Genomic DNA, 19,901 nt, shown 5'->3' with positions numbered 1-19,901 from the left:
GAGCACCAGAGGTGATCCTGGCAGGGATGGGGCTCCCAGCCTGCCACCTGCACAGGACAGGGATTCAAAGCTTTGCTTCTCCCCTGCAGCCAGAGGGTGAATGGTCTTGACCAGAAATGTGGATTTATCTCCATCTGCTAACTCAGGGGAAGCAGTGACCCTGATCTCCATGAGATATCCTCTGCTAAGGGGCCATCTTTAAACCAGCTGGGCAATCAGATTTATCTTTCCACAGCCCATCCTCCCTCCAGGTGATATCTCCTGTTAATGGGCCATTGTTTAAAACTGGGTGTGGCAGTGACTCAGCCCTGTGGGAATGATCTCCTGTTAATGGGCCATTGTTTAAAACTGGGTGGGGCAGTGATCCTGATCTCCTGGCACACATTCTCTGCTAATGGGCCATCTTTAAACCAGCTGGGGCAATCAGCTTTATCTTCCCACAGTCCATCCTCCCTCCAGGAGATATCTCCTGTTCATGGCCAGTGAGTCCCAGTGCATGACTGATAAAATTCCATCATCCCACTGGGAGATGCTCCAGCCAGGGGGAGGAGCCAAACATTTCCTACCCAGATAAAAACTGAGACTTTGAACAGCAAGTTATCCATCTTTCCACTGGATTCCAGAGGAAAGCCAGACCTTTCCACATCATCCCTGGCCCTTCAGAGGAAACTGCACCTTCTCCAGGAGCACTGCTCCAGCTGAGCCACATCTGCCCCTGCAGGAGGATGCAGCACCATGGAATGGGACTGTGCCACCACCCTGACTGACTGACTGTGCCAGCTTGGATTCTGACTCTGGCAGGGTTTGGGATTGTTCTTTGCAATACTGCATTTCTATTTTAATTTTCCTAGTAAAGAACTGTTATTCCTATTCCCATATCTTTGCCTGAGAGCCCCTTAATTTCAAAATTATAATAATTTGGAGGAAGGGGGTTTGCATTGCCGTTTCAAAGAGAAGCTCCTGCCTTTGTTGGCAGACACCTGTGGCTGAACCCAGGCCATGAATCCAGGCTGGGGCAGACACTCCCTGGCCTGGTGAGCCCTTCAGGAGCAGCAGTGGCTGCAGGGGCTGAGCCACTCACCAAACATGTTCCCCACGTGGCCGTTCCTGGTCAGCGGGCGCAGCTCGTTCTTGCCCAGGGCGTAGTGCCTGTAGTTATCCCAGGCAAACTTCATCATCTGCCAGGGCAAGAGGCAAAGCAAACAGTCAGCAGGGAGCATTTCCAAACCTGGGAATTCATTAATGATGAAATGTCAGTTCCCACTGGACTGGGCAGTGGGCTGCAGGCAGAGCTGGGATGAAATCTCCACTCATTTTCTGGTGCAGAGCCTGGCACATCTCACACTAAATTCCCACTTCTCACCTTGGCCTGCAAACCACGTGGCATTTGTAGAAAACTGTCCCCATCTCTGAATTTCCAGCCTTTTTCAGGGGCATCAGTATTTCAGAATGGTTAAAAGGAGCTAAGAATGTAAGGCCAGAGCTGACCTGTCCCTAAGGGCAAGAGAAACTGATCTGAGAGTTTTCATTCTATTCATGGACAGGACACATCCACAAAGACCAAATCCATGACATTCTGTTATCTTCCATCAGAACTCCACAGGGCTTTCTCCACAGAGCTCTGCACGTGGGCTGGCTGATTTCTGAGCAAGCCCTTCCAACCCAAACAATTCCTTTTGGGATGTTTGAACCATCCTGACCTTCCCCCAAGGGCTGTGGGGCAGTGCTTGTGCCAGTTCCAACACACACACACCCATCCCAGCACAGCTTCTTCTGTCCTCCTGCTCCCCTGGCTCCAGCTGGGAGGAAAAATTAAACCTACAAGTGTCCTTCCTTCATCTGCAGAGACTGGGACTTGTCAGCTTCCAAGGAGTGCATTAAATAAAGCTGCTTTTCCTACCCCAGCCCCAGCATCACACTGACCTGGACATCCTTTGATTCAATCCCTGGGACAAAAAAAAAAAAAAAGATAACAAAGGGGAAGAAAGGGCTTCAGAGAATCAACCATGTTCTCCAGCAAAGATAAGAGAAAATGCTTCCCTCAGACCAGACTTTTGAGGGGAAATGACAGTTTAAAAGACAGTTTAAACCAAATCCTTCCTCCACAGAGCTGCTGGCTCGTGTCTGCAGCAGCATTTGCTGCTCTATTTCAGGATCAGAGTCTGCAGGTTACTTTGGTCTGCAGCTCCTCCTGTCATCCCAGCTCTTACTCTTCCCTCCAGCTGTGTGTTTCACAAACCCAACATCACAAGCCCCTGGCAGTATCCTCCTTAATTAGCACAAAGCCACATCCCCAGATTCCCCCTCCTTTTTAAACATCAAGCTTCCAAAGTAAAGTTTCCTGGAGCTGTTCACATGGAGGAGGAGAAACATTTGCTGAACTGATGAATAACACTCAGGCTTCCAACACCACCAGGAGAGGGAATGCTGGACAAACAAACAAAGCCAATTTGGGGTTTAAAAACTCAGTGTGGGATGAATTAGTCAGTGGAGAGCTCTGCTGAGGAAACCAAATAATGACCCAGGGAGGGGGAAGAAAGCCCCCCCAAAATGCACTCAAACATGTCCCAGGCATGTGACTTGGAATGCTCACTTTATTTTTGCCAAATCTCTGGTTTTTGGTTGTTTTTTGTTTTGTTTTTTTTTTCCCCCAGTGGCAGCAGGTTCTAAATGGGAAGTTCTCATCCCTCATGACCACAGCAGGGTGAATCTCTGAGGAGCTCTGGGCAATGCAGAGGAAGGTTTTTGTGTGTCAGAGCTGCTGGTGCTTGCAAAGCAGCACAAGGAAACAGCCCAGCACCCCCTGGGCTGAGGAAGGAGCACCCACCCTGGGAGCCTGGACACTCAGGGGATGTGGAAATTATCCTGTTCCCTAAAAACTCCTAACACTGCTCTGAGTCAGCCTCATTTCCAGCTGAGTATGAAATTTTCAGTTGCTTCTTTAACCCCTGCAGGCAGGAGGGGCAGGGTGAGCCCAGCCAGGCTGGCACAGCTCCCAGGCACAGAGAGGATGGAAAACACCCAGGCTTTGCCTTCAGCCCCATCTCTACAGGGAAAATCTCCTTTTTGCTGCCACCTCACACAGGGAGGGACAGCCTGAGGCTCCCCAAAGTGCCCCATTCCCCCAGGGCTCCCCAAAATCTGCCTCTTCACACTCCAGCTGACACTGCTGCAAGAAACTCCCCCCCCCAAAAAATATTTCTGTCCCAAACTCTGCCTCTGCTCAGCCCTGAGCTGATCCCCAGGGGGGCAGGGGATGGATGGAGATGGAATTGGTGCCTTTAATCCCTGCACATTTGGGAGGCAGGATGCAGAATGTGGCAGCTTTTCCATCTCCCAGCATCCCAGAGCTTTCCTCTCTCCACTGACTGCTCCAAAAAAGCAGCAACTGGAAAAGCTCAAGAGCCAAAAAAGCATCTGGCAGCTGCCTCTCCAGCCCAAATTTAGCACCTCAGCTCCCAAACCACTGCAGGGATGCAGCAAAGTGGGGGCTCCACACCCACAGCAGCTTCCTCTGAGCAGAGACTCCAAATTCCAGCCTGGAGGGAGGGGATGTGTGGGGTGAGCTGTCCCAGCCTCATTTCTGATGAGCCACCAGGATTAGAAGTGAATATTTTATGCCATTCCCAGTCCTGACACATCAAAATACATCAGTGTTAACATTGTGCCATTCTGCATTTGAAAAATGGCACTGGAACCAGGAAAATTATGGAAATAGATCCATAATTTCAGATTTTGTTCTCACCACTGAGCCATCTGCCACCTAACAGACAATTATCTATTTGGCCCTGGTGTTCCAAGCACTCTGGGTCTCAACTGATTTACAGCAGAGATTTTCAAATTTATAACTTCATTTGTCAGATTGCTCTTTCTTTTCTTTCACCTGGAAGTCACTTGTTACTTTGGAGAGTTTCAGCTGCCCCTTGTATTAAAATCACCCAGAAATGACAAAGCTGAGCCCTGAAAAGCTGCACTATCATTTCCACCATTTCCATCCTCATCCTTCCTCCTGCTTTGCTCCCAAAAAGGACCTGGCTGTCATTTCACAGAGGCAGCAGCAGAACAAAAAGCATTTAGAGGATGCTGTGATCCAGATAATGAGGAAATAGGTCTTGGGATAAAAACTGGACCAAGAAAGTGTTTGCACTTTGAAGAGATGAGCAGTTCTTTAAGCACATTTAATAAGTGAACCACTCCAAATCTCTGGGTTTATGGACTTGCAAAAAGCAGAGAGATGAGAGGCAAGAAAAAGAATTAAAAGCTCCCCCCAGCACCACTTGCCCTCCTTTTGTTAACAGGGAAGATTTCCAAATGCAGAGCATTCCCAAACAGCTATTTGATTAGTTTTATCCATCTAGACTGGGGTAATTAGTAAATGCTTAAAAGATGACATCTAAATATACCAACCAATCCAGGCACTTCCAAGGAACATTTCACAAAGCCATTATCTTCATGAGACAACCACTTCTGTGGCTCTTCACCCTCCTTCCTTCAAATATTCCACCATAAAATATCAAAGAAATTTCCAGCTTGGGTTAAAAAAAAAAAAAAAAAAAGTAGGGCAGAGGATGAGGGTAATTTCAGTATTTCTTTCCCCATTGTATTCTTAACTTGTTTTTTCCCTATTTCTCTTCCTTTTCCTGCAGCTGGAAGCAGATTATTTGTCCTCTCAGTTTCCAGAGCAGGACCTGCTGTTTCCCACCTTTATCCTCTTTGTTGCCCCATGATAGCCCTGTGTCTGTTTGGGTTTTTAAAGTTGCAACAATGGCAATTTATTTTGCCCTGCTGTATAAAACATAATTTGCCAGATGACAAGAGAGAGAGAAAAAGAAGAACTGTCAGTCTTGTAGGAAGAAATCTGCCTGAACACATTGGGATAACTCATCTCTGTTTGGAATAATGGATGTATTTTTCCCTTATCAGACTTGCATAAACCTGTATAATTCAGGATCTGCAGAAAAGGTAATGAAACAGCAGCATGTTTATTTTGTGTTGCTGCATTATCACATGGAGATATAAATATCCAGGCAGACAGCAGGACAGAATGCTATAAAAGAGCTGGGATTCAGCTGAAAACCTTTAATAGAAAACTGAGCAACTTCTCAGGTTCCTTCCCAGGGCCCATGTCCTCAGTAATGGTTTTATGTAACAGCAAAGTGCTAACAAAAAGCTGTGTGCTCACTGCAGAGGATGGAGATGTTCCATCAGCAGCTGCTGCAGCTCCAGGGATGTCACCAAGCAACTCCCAGGGATGGGCACCAACATTGGTAATCCATCCTAAAGTAATTACACCTCATAATTAAAGATTACAGCAAATCCAATAGATGGCAAAGGAACTCCAGCAGTGCCAAGGCTCAGCTGCCTGTTGGGCAGGTTCTCTCCTGCCTGGAGTGAGACACCAGGAGCTGCAGGGATTCCCTTCAATCCCTGGCATGTGCTAATCCAGCATCTCCTCATCCTTCTACCTGATGGCAAAGGGAAAACCTGAGCCTGGCCAGAGCAAAACCAGGAGAGCACAACCCCAAATCCCAACTCAGCTGTTCCCTCCCTGCTCTGACACATCCTCTGGGCACTTCCACTGCTCTGAGCTCCATCCAAACACACTCAGCCCTCTCCTCTCAGCACTGGGCAGGGTGCAAGCACCAGAGTGCTCTGGGCAGAAATATCCAGTGTATGGCACACAGAAATATCCAGTGTATGGCACACAGAAATATCCAGTGTATGGCACACAGAAATATCCAGAGAGCACTGGGCAGAAATATCCAGTGTATGGCACACAGAAATATCCAGAGAGCACTGGGCAGAAATATCCAGTGTATGGCACACAGAAATATCCAGTGTATTGCACACAGAAATATTCAGTGCACTGCACACAGAAATATCCAGTGTACTGCACACAGAAATATCCAGAGTGCTCTGGGCAGAAATATCCAGTGTATGGCACACAGAAATATCCAGTGCACTGCACACAGAAATATCCAGTGTACTGATACAGAATTATCCAGTGTATTGGACACAGAATTAGACAGTATTATTATTATTAGACAGTATTATTATTATATTAGACACAGTATTTGACACAGAAATTGGTTTTCCATCCCCACAGCAGCTCCTCCCTGGAGCTCCTGCTCTTCCTGGAGGATTCTCACCCAAAACTTCATCCCTGTCAGCCCTGAAAGAGCTGAGAGCTCAGTGGGAGAGGAATTGCTTGCTACAGCTTTATGTGGAAATAAATACAAGAGAGCAATTCCAGCAGCAGGTGAGTGGGGCTTGGCTTCAGTTTCTCTCTGGCAAACTCCTGGCAGCTCCCCCAAACTGCAGGGGAGGATTTCTGTATCACAGCTCCCCTCTCCTGCACAACAGCCACTGCTCAGAAAACTGATCTCCACCTCTGCCACAAAGGGGGAATTCTTTGGGAAGGCAGAAGAAATCACCTTCCAGCAAGTTAAAATATTTAAAGTAAGTTTTGAGCTCTCCTTGCTGCTCCCAGCAGCCAGGTCATGGTGAGCCCTCCCTGCCCAGCACAACCAGGGCAAAGGCAGGAGCAGGAGCCTGGTCTGTACTGGGAGGACTGGAAAAATCCCAGCACAGAGCAGCCCAAGGTTGTCAGTGGCAAGGACAGAAACAGAACTCAAGAGTCTCCCTGCCTCAGTCCCTGCTAGGAAAGCTGAATGGGAGAAAACAGCTCAAGCCACAATTAAACTACCACCTAATTAAATTCCTAATGCAACTAGATTTAACTGTGTCAAGAGGGGGGAAAAAAAATAATCAAAGCCTTGTAGGGCTATCTGAGGCACTAAAGCCCAGCTGGATCCAGCTGCATCTAAATCAGGAAACATGTCAGCAGGAGCAGTTGGCTCTGTAATGAGATGCTGGCCTGCAAGAGACCCACAATGGCTTTGAGAACAAATTTGCAAGTCTAGACCAAAGCACAGAGTGATTTAGTGGGGAGATGAAACTGCAGCTCCTCTTCCTTGGCTTCTCAGAATCAAAGCTGGGGCAAAATTCTGACAGCAATAAAAGGGATTTGTGTTCTTGGCCTCCCTGAGAGCTGCTGAGGATATTCCAGAGCATGGCAATAAACACAATAAATAAATCAATGTTCCTCCTGTCCTCAGCCTGGCCCCTCCAGTGCCACTCAGGCACTGCTGTCACTGGGTTTAGGGTGACAAAGGCAGCCCTGAGCTTTGCTCCTGAGCCTGGAAAAGCTGAGGGATGAGTTTCCCTGCATGGAAACTCCACAGATCACCTGCAGGATTGGGGTCAGTGTGGAGCTGCACAGAGAAGATCCTTGGGCAATCTCAGAGAAAGTAACAGCAGGTACAGGAAGGACTGAAAATGGAAGAGTGACACCTAAAAAAGCAGAGCTTAAACCAAAGGAATGGTTCTGATCTGTCAGCACAGGAGGCAGAAGCAGCTCTGAGCAACATCTGTAAGCAGGAGGAAATCAGGGAAGAAGTGTCAGGTCCATATAAAAGGGGTTGTCAGGTCCATATAAAGGGGTTTTTGGGGTTTTTCACTGGCTCCCCAAGCTGGCTCTGGGTGTCACACACAGCACAGCAGGAGCAGCAGGCAGCCACCATTGTGACACTGCTGTTTGCTTTTTTCCAGCTCCTTTTCACTCCAAGCTGCACAGTCTGGCTTTTCTTACTGACTACTATTACATTCTAGCACAGTTCAAGGAAGGAAAGTGAGAGAAATAAAATCCCTTTCCTAGTAATGATGCTCCTTCAGATGTCTGAGCTCCCTCCTGGGGAATTCCCTGAGCTCTTCAGGTTTTGGGCACTGTCTCAGCCTGTGGGTGCCTCCAGGGCTCCTCCATCTCAGCTCTTCATGGCCTTTGGAAATCCCTCATCACACACAGCCTACAAATTCCCCCTGAAGTGCCCAGAGCCAGGCCAGGACCCAGCAGCTCCTCCCCAAAATCCCCCCACCCTGAGCAGAAGGTGGATGGAAACACTGGATTGTTTTTACAGAGCTGCATTATGACAAGGGAAGGTTTTTTTATCCTTTCCCCTACAGATACCACCTGCACAGGATTCTCATTTCTGGAGAGCCACAGCCCAGCTGGAGCCATAAGTAACCCAAAAATGCTGTAAAGGACAGGGAAGAAAAGGAAAAGGTGCAGAAACATTTTGCTTTTCTTTTAAAAGGAAAATTTAAAAAACAGAAACACCAAGTCTCTAGAACTTACTGGGCCTGTCTGTTTGGCAGCCTGTAGGACAAATGTCAAACAGATCAATAATGAAAAGAAACAAAACAGAGAGGAGAGGAGGCTTTGTACTCCCAAGCCTTGGATGTGGGAGCATGGCAGGAATCCTCAGAGGGCTTGGGAGAGGAAGAATAAACAGAGAATAAGCAGAGATGTGTGTGCAAATCACAGAGGCAGGTCAGTAAAACCTTCCCTTCCCTTCCCTGGCCAGAGCAGCACAGGGGAGGGACCTCCAGCAGGATGCTCCAGGGTCCTGGGGGTCCTGGGGGGCTCCAACCCCAGCAGCACAGGCTGGACAGGGCAGAGCCCCCACCCAGCCAGGGAAGGGTCCCAGAGACAAAGGAACAGCCCCTGCCAGGCTCCCTCAGCTGCTCCCTTCACCCTGAATCCCCATCCCATCCCATCCCACCCCATCCCATCCCATCGTCCATTATTCCTATTCCCATTCCCATTCCCTGTTCCCCATCCCCTATTCCCCATCCCCATTCTCCCTATTCCCATTCCCATCCCCATTCTCCATTATTCCCATCCCCATCCCCTATTCCCCATTCTCCATTATTCCCATCCCCTATTCCCCATTCTCCATTATTGCCATTCCCATCCCCATTCTCCATTATTCCCATTCCCATTCCCATTCTCCATTATTCCCATTCCCCATTCCCATTCTCCATTATTCCCATTCCCATCCCCATTCCCTATTCCCTTTCCCCATCCCCTATTCCCCATCCCCATTCCCTATTCCCCATCCCCATTCCCTATTCCCCATCCCCATTCTCCATTATTCCCATTCCCATTCTCCATTATTCCCATTCCCATTCTCCATTATTCCCATTCCCATCCCCATTCTCCATTATTCCCATTCCCATTCTCCATTATTCCCATCCCCTATTCCCCATTATTCCCATTCCCATCCCCATTCTCCATTATTCCCATCCCCTATTCCCCATTCTCCATTATTCCCATCCCCTATTCCCCATTCCCCATTATTCCCATTCCCATTCCCATTCTCCATTATTCCCATTCCCATTCCCATTCTCCATTATTCCCATTCCCATCCCCATTCTCCATTATTCCCATTCCCATTCTCCATTATTCCCATCCCCTATTCCCCATTCCCCATTATTCCCATCCCCTATTCCCCATTCTCCATTATTCCCATCCCCTATTCCCCATTATTCCCATTCCCCATCCCCATTCCCATTCCAGCCTGAGTCTCCCCCCAGCCCCAGCTCTGACTCCCCCAGCTCCCACAAGGTGTGAACTGTTCTGACACAGGGATGGCTCAGGGCCCCCAAACACAGCACAAGCAGATGGCAGAACTGAAGGGAAGGAGAAAAGAAGAAAGAAAATTGTCAATACAGGCCAAGAGCCATCCTGATCACTCCTGCTCTGCAGTGTGAGGAGGATTTAGGGAGCAGGAGAACATCTGTTTGGAAAGTGGCTTTGTCTGAGCCCAAATGCTGAACAGGAGAGAGGGAGGCTGAGGGCTGCCAGCACAGCTCGTGCTTCATCTCACACTTGGGTGGCTCAGCAGCAGAGATCTGGCAGGATGAGTTTAGTTTAATGATTTCTTGCTGCTTCACCTGCTCCCCATCTGTCTTTGTAGTCCTTGCTCAGAGGGACAGATTGGAGCACTGCTGTCCTCTCCCTTTTCCAGAGTTCCTCCTGATTGGGACTTCTGAAGAGAGGACAGAGCAATTCTCAAGTATTAAGTAGTCAGCTGAGATTAGCCCAATAATTCATCACAGGTAATAGCTAATAACAGACACAGGAAACTCACCCAGAGCCACGTGCCAGAGCTGTCACCTCACACAAGTGCTGCAAGAAATTCCTGCACCACAGCAGCAAATTTATTATCAGAGGCTGAAAAACCCTTCCAAGAGCCCCAGAGGCCTCAGTAAATCACAGAAAGCAGGTTGCAAACACTGGGTCTCTGATGAAAATGAGAACAGTGGCAGGATGGAGCCCTGACCCCCCAGGATCCAGGCTCAGCCAGGAGTGATGGGGGATGCTGTCAGCACAGCTCTGGGTGATGAACTACAGGGGAGAGACACAAAGGTTCATCAAAATGAGAGGCAGCTCCAGGCTCACAGACCCCACAGCAGGGCAGAAGTGGCCCCCCAGAACTGCTCAGGCTAAGGAAGGAGCTCCACTCACCAAACCCCACCCTAACACTCAACTCAAAATTGGATTTAAGCCTTTGAAAGCCAGAAATGAAAAACCAAGAGAAGAGAGCTGCTTGTGGTTTCATCCTACACCAGCCAGAGCTGAAACCAACCCTTTGGAATTATTTTGCTGTGAGAATTATTTTGATGAGAGTGAGCAGAGGCACAGCCAGCAGCAGGAGTGTTCTGGTTGTGTGGGCTCAGCACCCAGCACAAACCTCTGAGATGAGATAATCCAACAATCCTGACAATCTCAGCAATCCTGACAGGGCTTGGTGCTGGAGAAAGGAGTTCAGGAAAGCCAAAACAGCACCAGAAATCAGCCAAGGGTTTGTCTGGGTTCATCAGAGCTGAATTGCAATGTAAATATGTGTCTTTTCCAGAAAACTGCAGAGAAAAATGAACCTCAGATGGAAGGAGAGCCACAAACTTCCCATTTGTACTGGAAGTATTTCATTTGTATTTTCTCCTGCTGGCTAACCCAGGCAGCAGGAGGGTTTCAGGATGGATGAAACATGATTACTTTATTAATTATCCTTTGTTATTCTCAATGTACATGGTTCTGCACTTCCCTCCCTGCCCAGGGAAATCGTGTTAACACAACTGGAGCAAGAGCTCTGCTCAGAGCAGGGCTGCTAACACAGCTCCAACCCTCAGCACAGAGAGAGATTCCTGCTCAAAAAACCAGCAGAGTGAGAGATTCCTGCTCCAGAAATCAGCACAGAGTGAGATTCCTGCTCCAGAAATCAACACAGAGTGAGGGATTCCTGCTCCAAAAATCAGCAGAGGGAGAGAGATTCCTGCTCCAAAAATCAGCACAGAGTGAGAGAGATTCCTGCTCCAGAAATCAGCAGAGGGAGAGAGATTCCTGCTCCAAAAATCAGCACAGACAATGAGATTCCTGCTCCAGAAATCAGCAGAGTGAGGGATTCCTGCACCAGAAATCAGCACAGAGTGTGAGAGATTCCTGCTCCAGAAATCAGCACAGACAATGAGATTCCTGCTCCAGAAATCAGCACAGAGTGTGAGAGATTCCTGCTCCAGAAATCAGCACAGACAATGAGATTCCTGCTCCAAAAATCAGCACAGAGAGATTCCTGCTCCAGAAATCAGCACAGAGTGAGATTCCTGCTCCAGAAATCAGCACAGAGTGAGACATTCCTGCTCCAGAAATCAGCACAGAGTGAGATTCCTGCTCCAGAAATCAGCACAGAGTGAGATTCCTGCTCCAGAAATCAGCACAGACAATGAGATTCCTGCTCCAGAAACCAGCATAATTTGAGATTCCTGCTCCAGAAATCAGAGTGTGAGAGATTCCTGCTCCAGAAATCAGAGTGTGAGAGATTCCTGCTCCAGAAATCAGCACAGACAATGAGATTCCTGCTCCAGAAATCAGAGTGTGAGAGATTCCTGCTCCAGAAATCAGCACAGACAATGAGATTCCTGCTCCAGAAACCAGCAGCAGCTCTGCCCTGAGCCCCCTGCACTCTCTAGCAAAACACTCCCTGTGTGTTTTCACCCTGTGCTGCTGCTGCTGGCAGAGATGCTGCAGGATTTCCCCATCTCTTGCATTTAATGTTCTTATTCTTGCAATATCTAAGAGAGGAAATCTAACAACAGCCCCAGGGCCACGCAGGGCCAGTGCTGGAGGCCAGATTGGAACTAATGAGCTGCTGGCTCCCACTCAATCCCAGCCTTTGGAGCAATTAGCTCAGATAAAGCCAGGGAGCCTCTGCCTGCCCTCCCCAGAAACTCTGAGCTGGGAAACTTCCATTCTGACACAGGGCAGAGGTCACAGAGAAACCAAAGCTCAGTGTGGGGACAGCCCAGAGTGCCCCAGGGAGGGGCTGCTCCTCCAGGATCAGGGTGGGTGACACACAGGGAATTCCCAAAATGTGTGATGTCTGGGAGGGTTCCAGCACACAGGGCCCCCACTCCTAGAAAGCTGCACTGTCACCTTCCAGCTCAGGAGCAGCCTCAGGAGACAATCCCCCTTCCCAAACCTGCTGAGACTTTCACACCTTCCTGCTGCCCATTCCCACATTTCCCTGCTGCCCATTTCCCATTTTCCCTGCTGCCCATTCCCACATTTCCCTGCTGCCCATTTCCCATTTTCCCTGCTGCCCATTCCCACATTTCCCTGCTGCCCATTTCCCATTTTCCTGCTGCCCATTCCCACATTTCCCTGCTGCCCATTTCCCATTTTCCTGCTGCCCATTCCCACATTTCCCTGCTGCCCATTCCCACATTTCCCTGCTGCCCATTTCCCATTTTCCTGCTGCCCATTCCCACATTTCCCTGCTGCCCATTTCCCATTTTCCCTGCTGCCCATTTCCCATTTTTCCTGCTGCCCATTCCCACATTTTCCTGCAGCCCATTTCCCATTTTCCCTGCTGCCCATTTCCCATTTTCCTGCTGCCCATTCCCACATTTCCCTGCTGCCCATTCCCACATTTTCCTGCTGCCCATTTCCCATTTTCCCTGCTGCCCATTTCCCATTTTCCCTGCTGCCCATTTCCCATTTTCCCTGCTGCCCATTTCCCATTTTCCCTGCTGCCCATTTCCCATTTTCCTGCTGCCCATTTCCCATTTTCCCTGCTGCCCATTCCCACATTTTCCTGCTGCCCATTTCCCATTTTCCCTGCTGCCCATTTCCCATTTTCCTGCTGCCCATTTCCCATTTTTCCTGCTGCCCATTTCCCATTTTCCTGCTGCCCATTCCCACATTTTCCTGCTGCCCATTTCCCATTTTCCCTGCTGCCCATTTCCCATTTTCCTGCTGCCCATTTCCCATTTTCCCTGCTGCCCATTTCCCATTTTCCCTGCTGCCCATTTCCCATTTTCCTGCTGCCCATTTCCCATTTTCCTGCTGCCCATTTCCACATTTCCCTGCTGCCCATTCCCACATTTTCCTGCTGCCCATTTCCCATTTTTCCTGCTGCCCACCTCCACATGCCACCCTGTGCCACAATCAGGGGATGTTCATTTCCCACTGCTCCATCCCAGCTCCTACTGTGCTCTGGGGCCATGGTGCACAAAGCCCTCCCATTATGTGCAGCTCACAGACAGCACTGCCCAGCACAGCTCCTCTGGAGCCCTTCCAAAATGTGCTGTCAGATGATGAACTCAAGTGCCAGGGGACTGGGAGCAAAGACAGCAATCATGGCAGTGTGTGCTCCTCATGCCAAATCCACTCACAGCATCCACTGAAAAGTATTTTTCTGGGCAATGTAAATGCAGTCTCTTCCTCCAGTTAACAATCAGATTTCCTCTTGCCAGCACCACAGTGAATATTCCCTCCTGCCTTCTCCTCCTGGCAGCTCTGTGTCAGTTTTACATTCAGGTCAGTCTCCCATTTAGTACTAAGGTACATTTCTCTTCCTCCCTCTCAGCTGCCCCCTCTAAAATCTGAATTGTTTTCAATACTGGAGAACATATTCAAAACCATCAAAGTGATAAACAATCTGTACAATGGCAGAATCAGAGTAAGCCAAAGTTGATGGATGAAGCTCATCTGGCAAAGTCTTGCACACAGAACCAAAGGAAAGAACACTGAGCACAAAAACCCTTCTCCCACTAAGGGGCAGCTTTAATCATTGATTAAAAGTTAATCACGAGTCCATAAAAATTTGGGCTGGAAAGATGGAATCTTAATGCAGGTGACTGCTTTATGGTAAATATTTGAAGAGCTGGATGTGCACAGAGTGATGAAGAGCAGGGAGGTGACAGCAGGATGTCACTGACAGCTCCAGCCAGGCTCCATCCCCTGCCCCAAACCCATCCTCCCCCCAAAAGGATTTCCAGGAGCATTTCCTGATCAGGGAAGTGCAGGTCCTTCAGCACAACTCATCTAGAAAGTCATTTCCCCACTCATCCCTCTGCAGTGCTGGCTGTAAGTGGCAGTTCAGAAACCAGTCTAGCATCAAATTTAGTTGTTGTGGAACGAGTGCTTTCACTGCTAGATTTGGGCAGAGAAGAGCAAATGATTGCAAATTGCAGAGCACTCCCAAATTCCAGAGTGCCCTCAGCCTGGAGAGCTGGGTCAGAGACCTCAGCACACATCTCCTGTGCTCCACACAACAAAAACATCCTTAGTCAATTAACTGCATCCCCTACAGCTCATACAGGCTCCAGGTCAGGCCTCAATTCTGTTTGCATCAATCCACCAGAGGCCACTGAAGCAAAAAACCCACTGCATGCACCATTTGTGGGATTTACACCACAGGTTCAGGAAATAAATGCATGAGTGTGGAGCAAAGGAAAATTCCAGCAAGGCTGGAACCAGCCAGTGCTTCAAACTGCAGAGAAATTCTGAAAGAATTACAGTCTGATCACAGCACATCTGACTGGTGTGAGGCTGTAATTCCACTCCAGCATAGTAAATATTTGACTGAGAGCTGGTTTCCTTCCCCCAGCAGCCAGAGCAGCCTGGTGGAATCCCCTGGGTGCCCCTGTGCCCAGAGGAAGGTGAGCAGGGCAGGAGCATTTCCAGCTGGAGCTGAGTGTGCTGGGATGGATTTTACAGGACTGGCCTGCAGAGCTGCTCAGCCCCAGACTGCAGCAAGAAAAGGCATTTTCTCCAAATGCCAGAACTCAAAGTTGCACAGTGCAGGCACAGGGAGAAGTGACACCTTTATCCTGCTGGCTTTGGGAAGGAGATGCTCAGAAATCCCAACAATGGGATTCACAGCCCAGCTCTGAGCCTGGCTTGGGCAAACTGTGATCCCAGCCCAGGGCACCACCCAAACCCACACAGCACAGCTGAGACTGCTCCTGGCAGGGGTCAGGGCTCTGGAAAAAACTGGGAGAACCTGCAGCACTTCACCAGCTCTGCCCCAAAAATGAGATTTTTCACTGAGGTCACAAACAGTCCAAACCACACAAAGGAACTCAGCAACCAACACCAGGGGGGTTCCAGCAGAGCCTGAGCTCCTGATACCACTGCTAATTATCTTTTAGTGATAAACTGTGGAGGTATTTGTGTCTGGAAGATTGATCCTGCTGCTGTGCAGTGGCTGTGGTGCCTCTTTCCCCCAGGGGCTGATTTTGGAGAGCAAATCCAGCCTTAGAGCTGTGTCAGAGAGGGCAGGGGACAGGCAGGGCAGGGGACAGGCAGGATGAGGAGAGCTGAACTGTGAAACAATATGCAGAGAAATGAATGTGGGTGTGAGCCCCAAGGGAACCATCCCTGCCTGCATTTGACATTTGAGAGGGACAAGGACACTGCCAGGTTCAGGCATGAGGCATTCCCACACCCCAGGCATTGAATGTGCCTTTTGCACCCAAAAAAGAAAAGAAAAATGAGTAAATCTCCTCCTGTGCTCACATTTTTCTCCCATCCCACGACTGAGCTGAAGTATTTAATGATGAACTTTCTGCTCTGGCTGGTTCCAGTGGTTGTCTTTAAGCACTGGTTGGTATAAAACCACTTTAAAGAATTGCTCTTCCCTGTGTCCCCACCTGTGAGATCCACAGGGGTGCAGCAAGTTGGGCTCCATCCATCATCAGCAGTGTCAGCTCAGCTCCACCAGCACACCTTGATCAGTGCTTATGATGCAGGAACCACACTCTCATTTCCTCACATCTGAGGCTGAGTTTGCAGAGGCAGCAGTTAGAGGGGAAATAATTCTGACTTTTCCCTGAGCCAATTTGATCTGGAAATTGTTGAGAGCAAATAAATATGGAATCCCACCGTGGTATTGCTGCAGTCACCCTCCAGCTACAACCACTTCTTTTTTTCTTCTTTTTTTTCTTCCCTGAACATCAGTGATTTGTATTTGTCACATGTAAAAAACCAGCTAATCCCCAAAGCCATGCCTGACTGATCAATTACACAACTAACACCTTTTCCAGAGGTCATCTTAAGAGATGAATAATCCCTTCCAAAATTTCCCAACCTGCAGATTTGTTATTTGCCTTTCCTGGAAAGGTCAGAGTGGCCCAGCCCTGGGGACACACAGCAGTGGATCCCACACTGTTCTGCAGCTGTTCTGTGCAATGCAGGTGCTCTCTTTTTTATTTCTCAAGAAAACAGCTGCTCAGTGACCCTGGACTTGTCTGTGCTGGTTAAAGCACCTGCAGACACACACAGAGCCCAGCTCACTCTGCAAGGGCTTTCTCAAACAGCAGCAGAGGCCATGGGCTCCCCATTGTAAACTGATTTTTAAGCAGGGAAGTGCAGCAGGGCTGCCTGAGCTGCACTCAGAGCTGGAAAGGGCCAGCTGGGATTCCTGACTGCAATTCCTCACTCTGGAGGGTCTGTGGCAAACACAAAGCTCCAGCTCTCTAGGCTGGGATCACCTCTGGCAATCTCTGATCGTGCAGCAGTTTTGGAAAAAACTCAACAAATCCCATCCACACCCACCCTCCCTGTTGGAGGTGCTGACCTGTGAGAATGGCCTGAGGGCAGGCAAAGAAAATAACAAAACTTCCCTACAAGGACGGTTTGGGACTGGTTTTAGCAAGACACAGGACTGACAGCTCTGGAAGAAGGAGACAAAAAGCACTTGCAGCTCCTGCAAACACAGAACAGGCACAGCCACCACCTGCCCTGCTGGCATCTCACACCATGTGAGCAATGCTGCTAATCCAAAGGCTGGATCATCACTTCTTCCTTGCAATTATTATTTTTTTTTTCCCCTCCATCTGTTTCTTTTTATGCAGCATTTGTCTTCTAACCTTCCTGGTTTGTTTTCTTCTTGTCTTTTTGATTAACAAAGAGAGACACACCTTATCTCTTCCCCAGGCTGCACCACCCTCCCTTGTTCTGCATGTTCAGCCTCATATCTCAGCACCATATTTGTTTCTCTCTCTCTGAATAAACACAAGTGTAGGCACTTTTAAGAAATAAGGGCTCTGTTTGAAGAGTAATTAGCTGTCAGCATAAAACTAATATTTATGGATTCTCATCCTTGAAAACTCTAACTCTGCTACCCAGCACTGATTATGGCTGTTAGAAACAGATGGGGCTGAATCCATACAGCTTGAAATAATGCTATATTTAAAAAATAATTAACTCCAAATGAAGGACTGAATGCCACTCGCTTCCCCTAAATTTGATTTTTCAATTGGATTTGTTTGCACAGGGTGGGAGCTGGGCTGTTGCTGGGTCTCTGGTGCTCCCTGGCACACCTTGGAGGTGGGAACCTGCAGAGATCCAGGCACACCTGAGGGCTGCAAACTGGAATGTTCCAAAGCAGGAAAGGATGGCTCAGCCAGCCTGGGCTGAGAGGAGCCCAGCACCCCTGGGTGTGTTGTGTCTGCCTGCCTGGCACAGGAATTGGAATTTTAACAGTGGTGCAGCCTTTGTTTTAGTGCCTGACAAAGATACAGGAGGGGAGATCTAAGAACTGTTTTTCATGTGCAGGTTGGAGAGGATGAAAGCACTCAGTGTGTTATTTCCTCAACCCAGGGCAGCAATGTTGCTGGATGCCTGCACCTCTGTGAGGGCACAGACCCAGGGAATTTATACTCTGCTTAATTAAATCTGTGCTTTCTACGTATTGGCACCTCTTCCAGGAGCAGAATTCCCTCCAAGTTGGTTATCCATCACAGCAAAGGACCCGAGAGCCAGGCTGCAATCCCACACAAACCTGCTGAACTGGGTCACAGCTGCCTGCAGCCTCTCCTGCACAGCCCTGACACCCCTGCAGCCCCGGGCAGGAACTGTCACCTCCCTGCATGGTGACAATTCCAGGGACAGAGCCTCCTGCTGCCCCCAACTCCTGCATCCTGCCCCTCCATCCCCATGGACCAGCCAGGTTCTGTCATCTCCTGGTTTTTGTGCATCCCTCCCAGGATGGAGACTCGCCCAAGCAGAGACATCTCTCCCTGAGAGAGCTTTTTCCCCCCAACAACCAAGCTGAAATTCACATTTCTCCAACTGCAGCCCCAGCCCAGCAGCCAACCCTGGGTGCTCAGTGACAGGGACACCCCAAATCTGCCACCATGCTTGGGGAAAGGAGAGAGCAAGGGAGATTGTGGGAGAAATGGGGGTGAGGACAATGAGAGTGGGGACAATGAGGGGTGACATAGCTGTGAGAGGGGGTGACATGGCTGTGAGGAACAGTGACGGCTGATTGAGGGGGGGATCCAAACCTGAGGGCTGAGGTGGACACAGCCCCAAAATCTGAAGGGGGTCACGGCCTTAAGAGGGGACAAGGGTTGACTGAGTGGGAGATGTGGCTGCTGATGGCAGGCGAGGACTGAGGGGTCACACACCTGGGAGGGGACACAGTGTAAGGGCTGACTGGGGGCACGCACACCTGAGGGGAGGCGATGGCTGCCTGAGGGCATGATGGAGGGAGGGGAGGTTTCCCTGCAGGCACACGGCTGCCTGCTCTCCTCACCCACCTCTCTGATCTTCATCCTGCGGGCGCGGGTCTCGGGATCCTCGGCTCGCCGCTCGCCGCGCACCGGGTGCCGGAGGCGGCGGCGGAACCGCTCGTAGTCGAAGCGGAACGGGGCGCGCTGCTGCGCCTGGCGGGCCGGGGGCTCGCTGCCGGCGGCCCGGTTCGGCGGCCCGGCCCGGTTCGGCGGCCCGGCCCGGTTCGGCGGCCCGGCCATGCGGGCGGCCGTGCGCAGCTTCTCCCGCGGGCGGCGCGGGGCGGCCGGGCTGGCGTGGCGGGGCTCGGCGGCGGCGGGCGGGCTGCGGGGCAGCTCGGCGTCGCGGCTGGACGAGGAGGAGGAGGAGGCTGAGGACGAGGAGGCGGAGGATGAAGAGGAGGCGGAGGCGGTGGCCCGGCGGGGTAGGAAGAGACGCTTGAAGCGGGAGGAATCGGGCAGCAGGAACAGGGCCCCGAAGCAGAGCGTGAGCAGGCCCGAGAGGAAGAGCAGGAACAGGAACTTCTGCGGCAGCCGCAGCCCCAGCGCCGCCGGCCAGCCCGGCATGCCCGGCAGCTTGCGCAGCACCACCATGGGGCACCGGGGGCCGCCGCTGCCTCCCGCGGCCGAGGCTCAGCCCTGGGCAGCGCCGGCCGCCTGCAGCGGGGACCGCACGTGGGTGGCTCCGGGCCGGGCGGAGCGGCGCTTCAGCGTCCCCGCTGCCCGCATGAAGGCGGCGGCGAGCGCATCCCGCCGGGGAACGGGCTGGGCTGGGCTGCGCTGCTGCCGCTGCGGGCTCCCGGTGCTGCGGGGCTGGCTCAGGCAGCGGCGCCGGGGCGGTGCGAGCCCGGCTGTCTGGGCGGCCGTGGGTTCATGCTGCGGCACCAAGAGAGACAAGAGCCAGGTCATTCAGCACGGCCGGGGATGCGGCCGGACCCCCACCCTCCTCCAGCGGAACGGGATCGGCTCCCTCTGCCCGGACTTGGCATCAACTCTGCGGTCAGCGAGCAGCGCCCGGCTCTGCAGCATCTCCCGTCCAGCGCCGGGATGCCGGGCTGTGCTGGCGGGGGCCGAGAGGGAGAACCCCGGGAGGGACGAGGGACACCCGGGAGGGACGAGGGACGCCCGGGAGGGACGAGGGACACCCGGGAAGGAGCCGGTGCCCCGGGACACCGCGGGCAGGCAGGGACGCGGCTGCTCCG

General features: G+C 50.8%; 1 protein-coding gene across 1 annotated transcript in view; it reads right to left on the bottom strand.

Moving 5' to 3' along the window:
- Positions 1-19,310, bottom strand: part of MAN1C1 (mannosidase alpha class 1C member 1) — a 45,613-nt gene extending 26,303 nt beyond the window's left edge. Inside the window, exons 1-2 of the mRNA XM_079325753.1 lie at positions 18,730-19,310; positions 1,082-1,178 (exon numbers count right to left, since the gene is read on the bottom strand). Of these exons, the coding sequence (XP_079181879.1) occupies positions 1,082-1,178; positions 18,730-19,293 (661 nt within the window). The 5' untranslated portion in view covers positions 19,294-19,310. The remainder of the gene's footprint in view (positions 1-1,081; positions 1,179-18,729) is intronic.
- Between the last annotated feature and the right edge of the window lie 591 nt (positions 19,311-19,901).

Source organism: Erithacus rubecula (genome assembly GCF_903797595.1).
Source record: "Erithacus rubecula genome assembly, chromosome: 23".
Classification (NCBI taxonomy): domain Eukaryota; kingdom Metazoa; phylum Chordata; class Aves; order Passeriformes; family Muscicapidae; genus Erithacus; species Erithacus rubecula.
The sequence above is the reverse complement of the archived record's forward strand: the minus strand, read 5'-3'. Positions and strand labels throughout refer to the sequence as shown.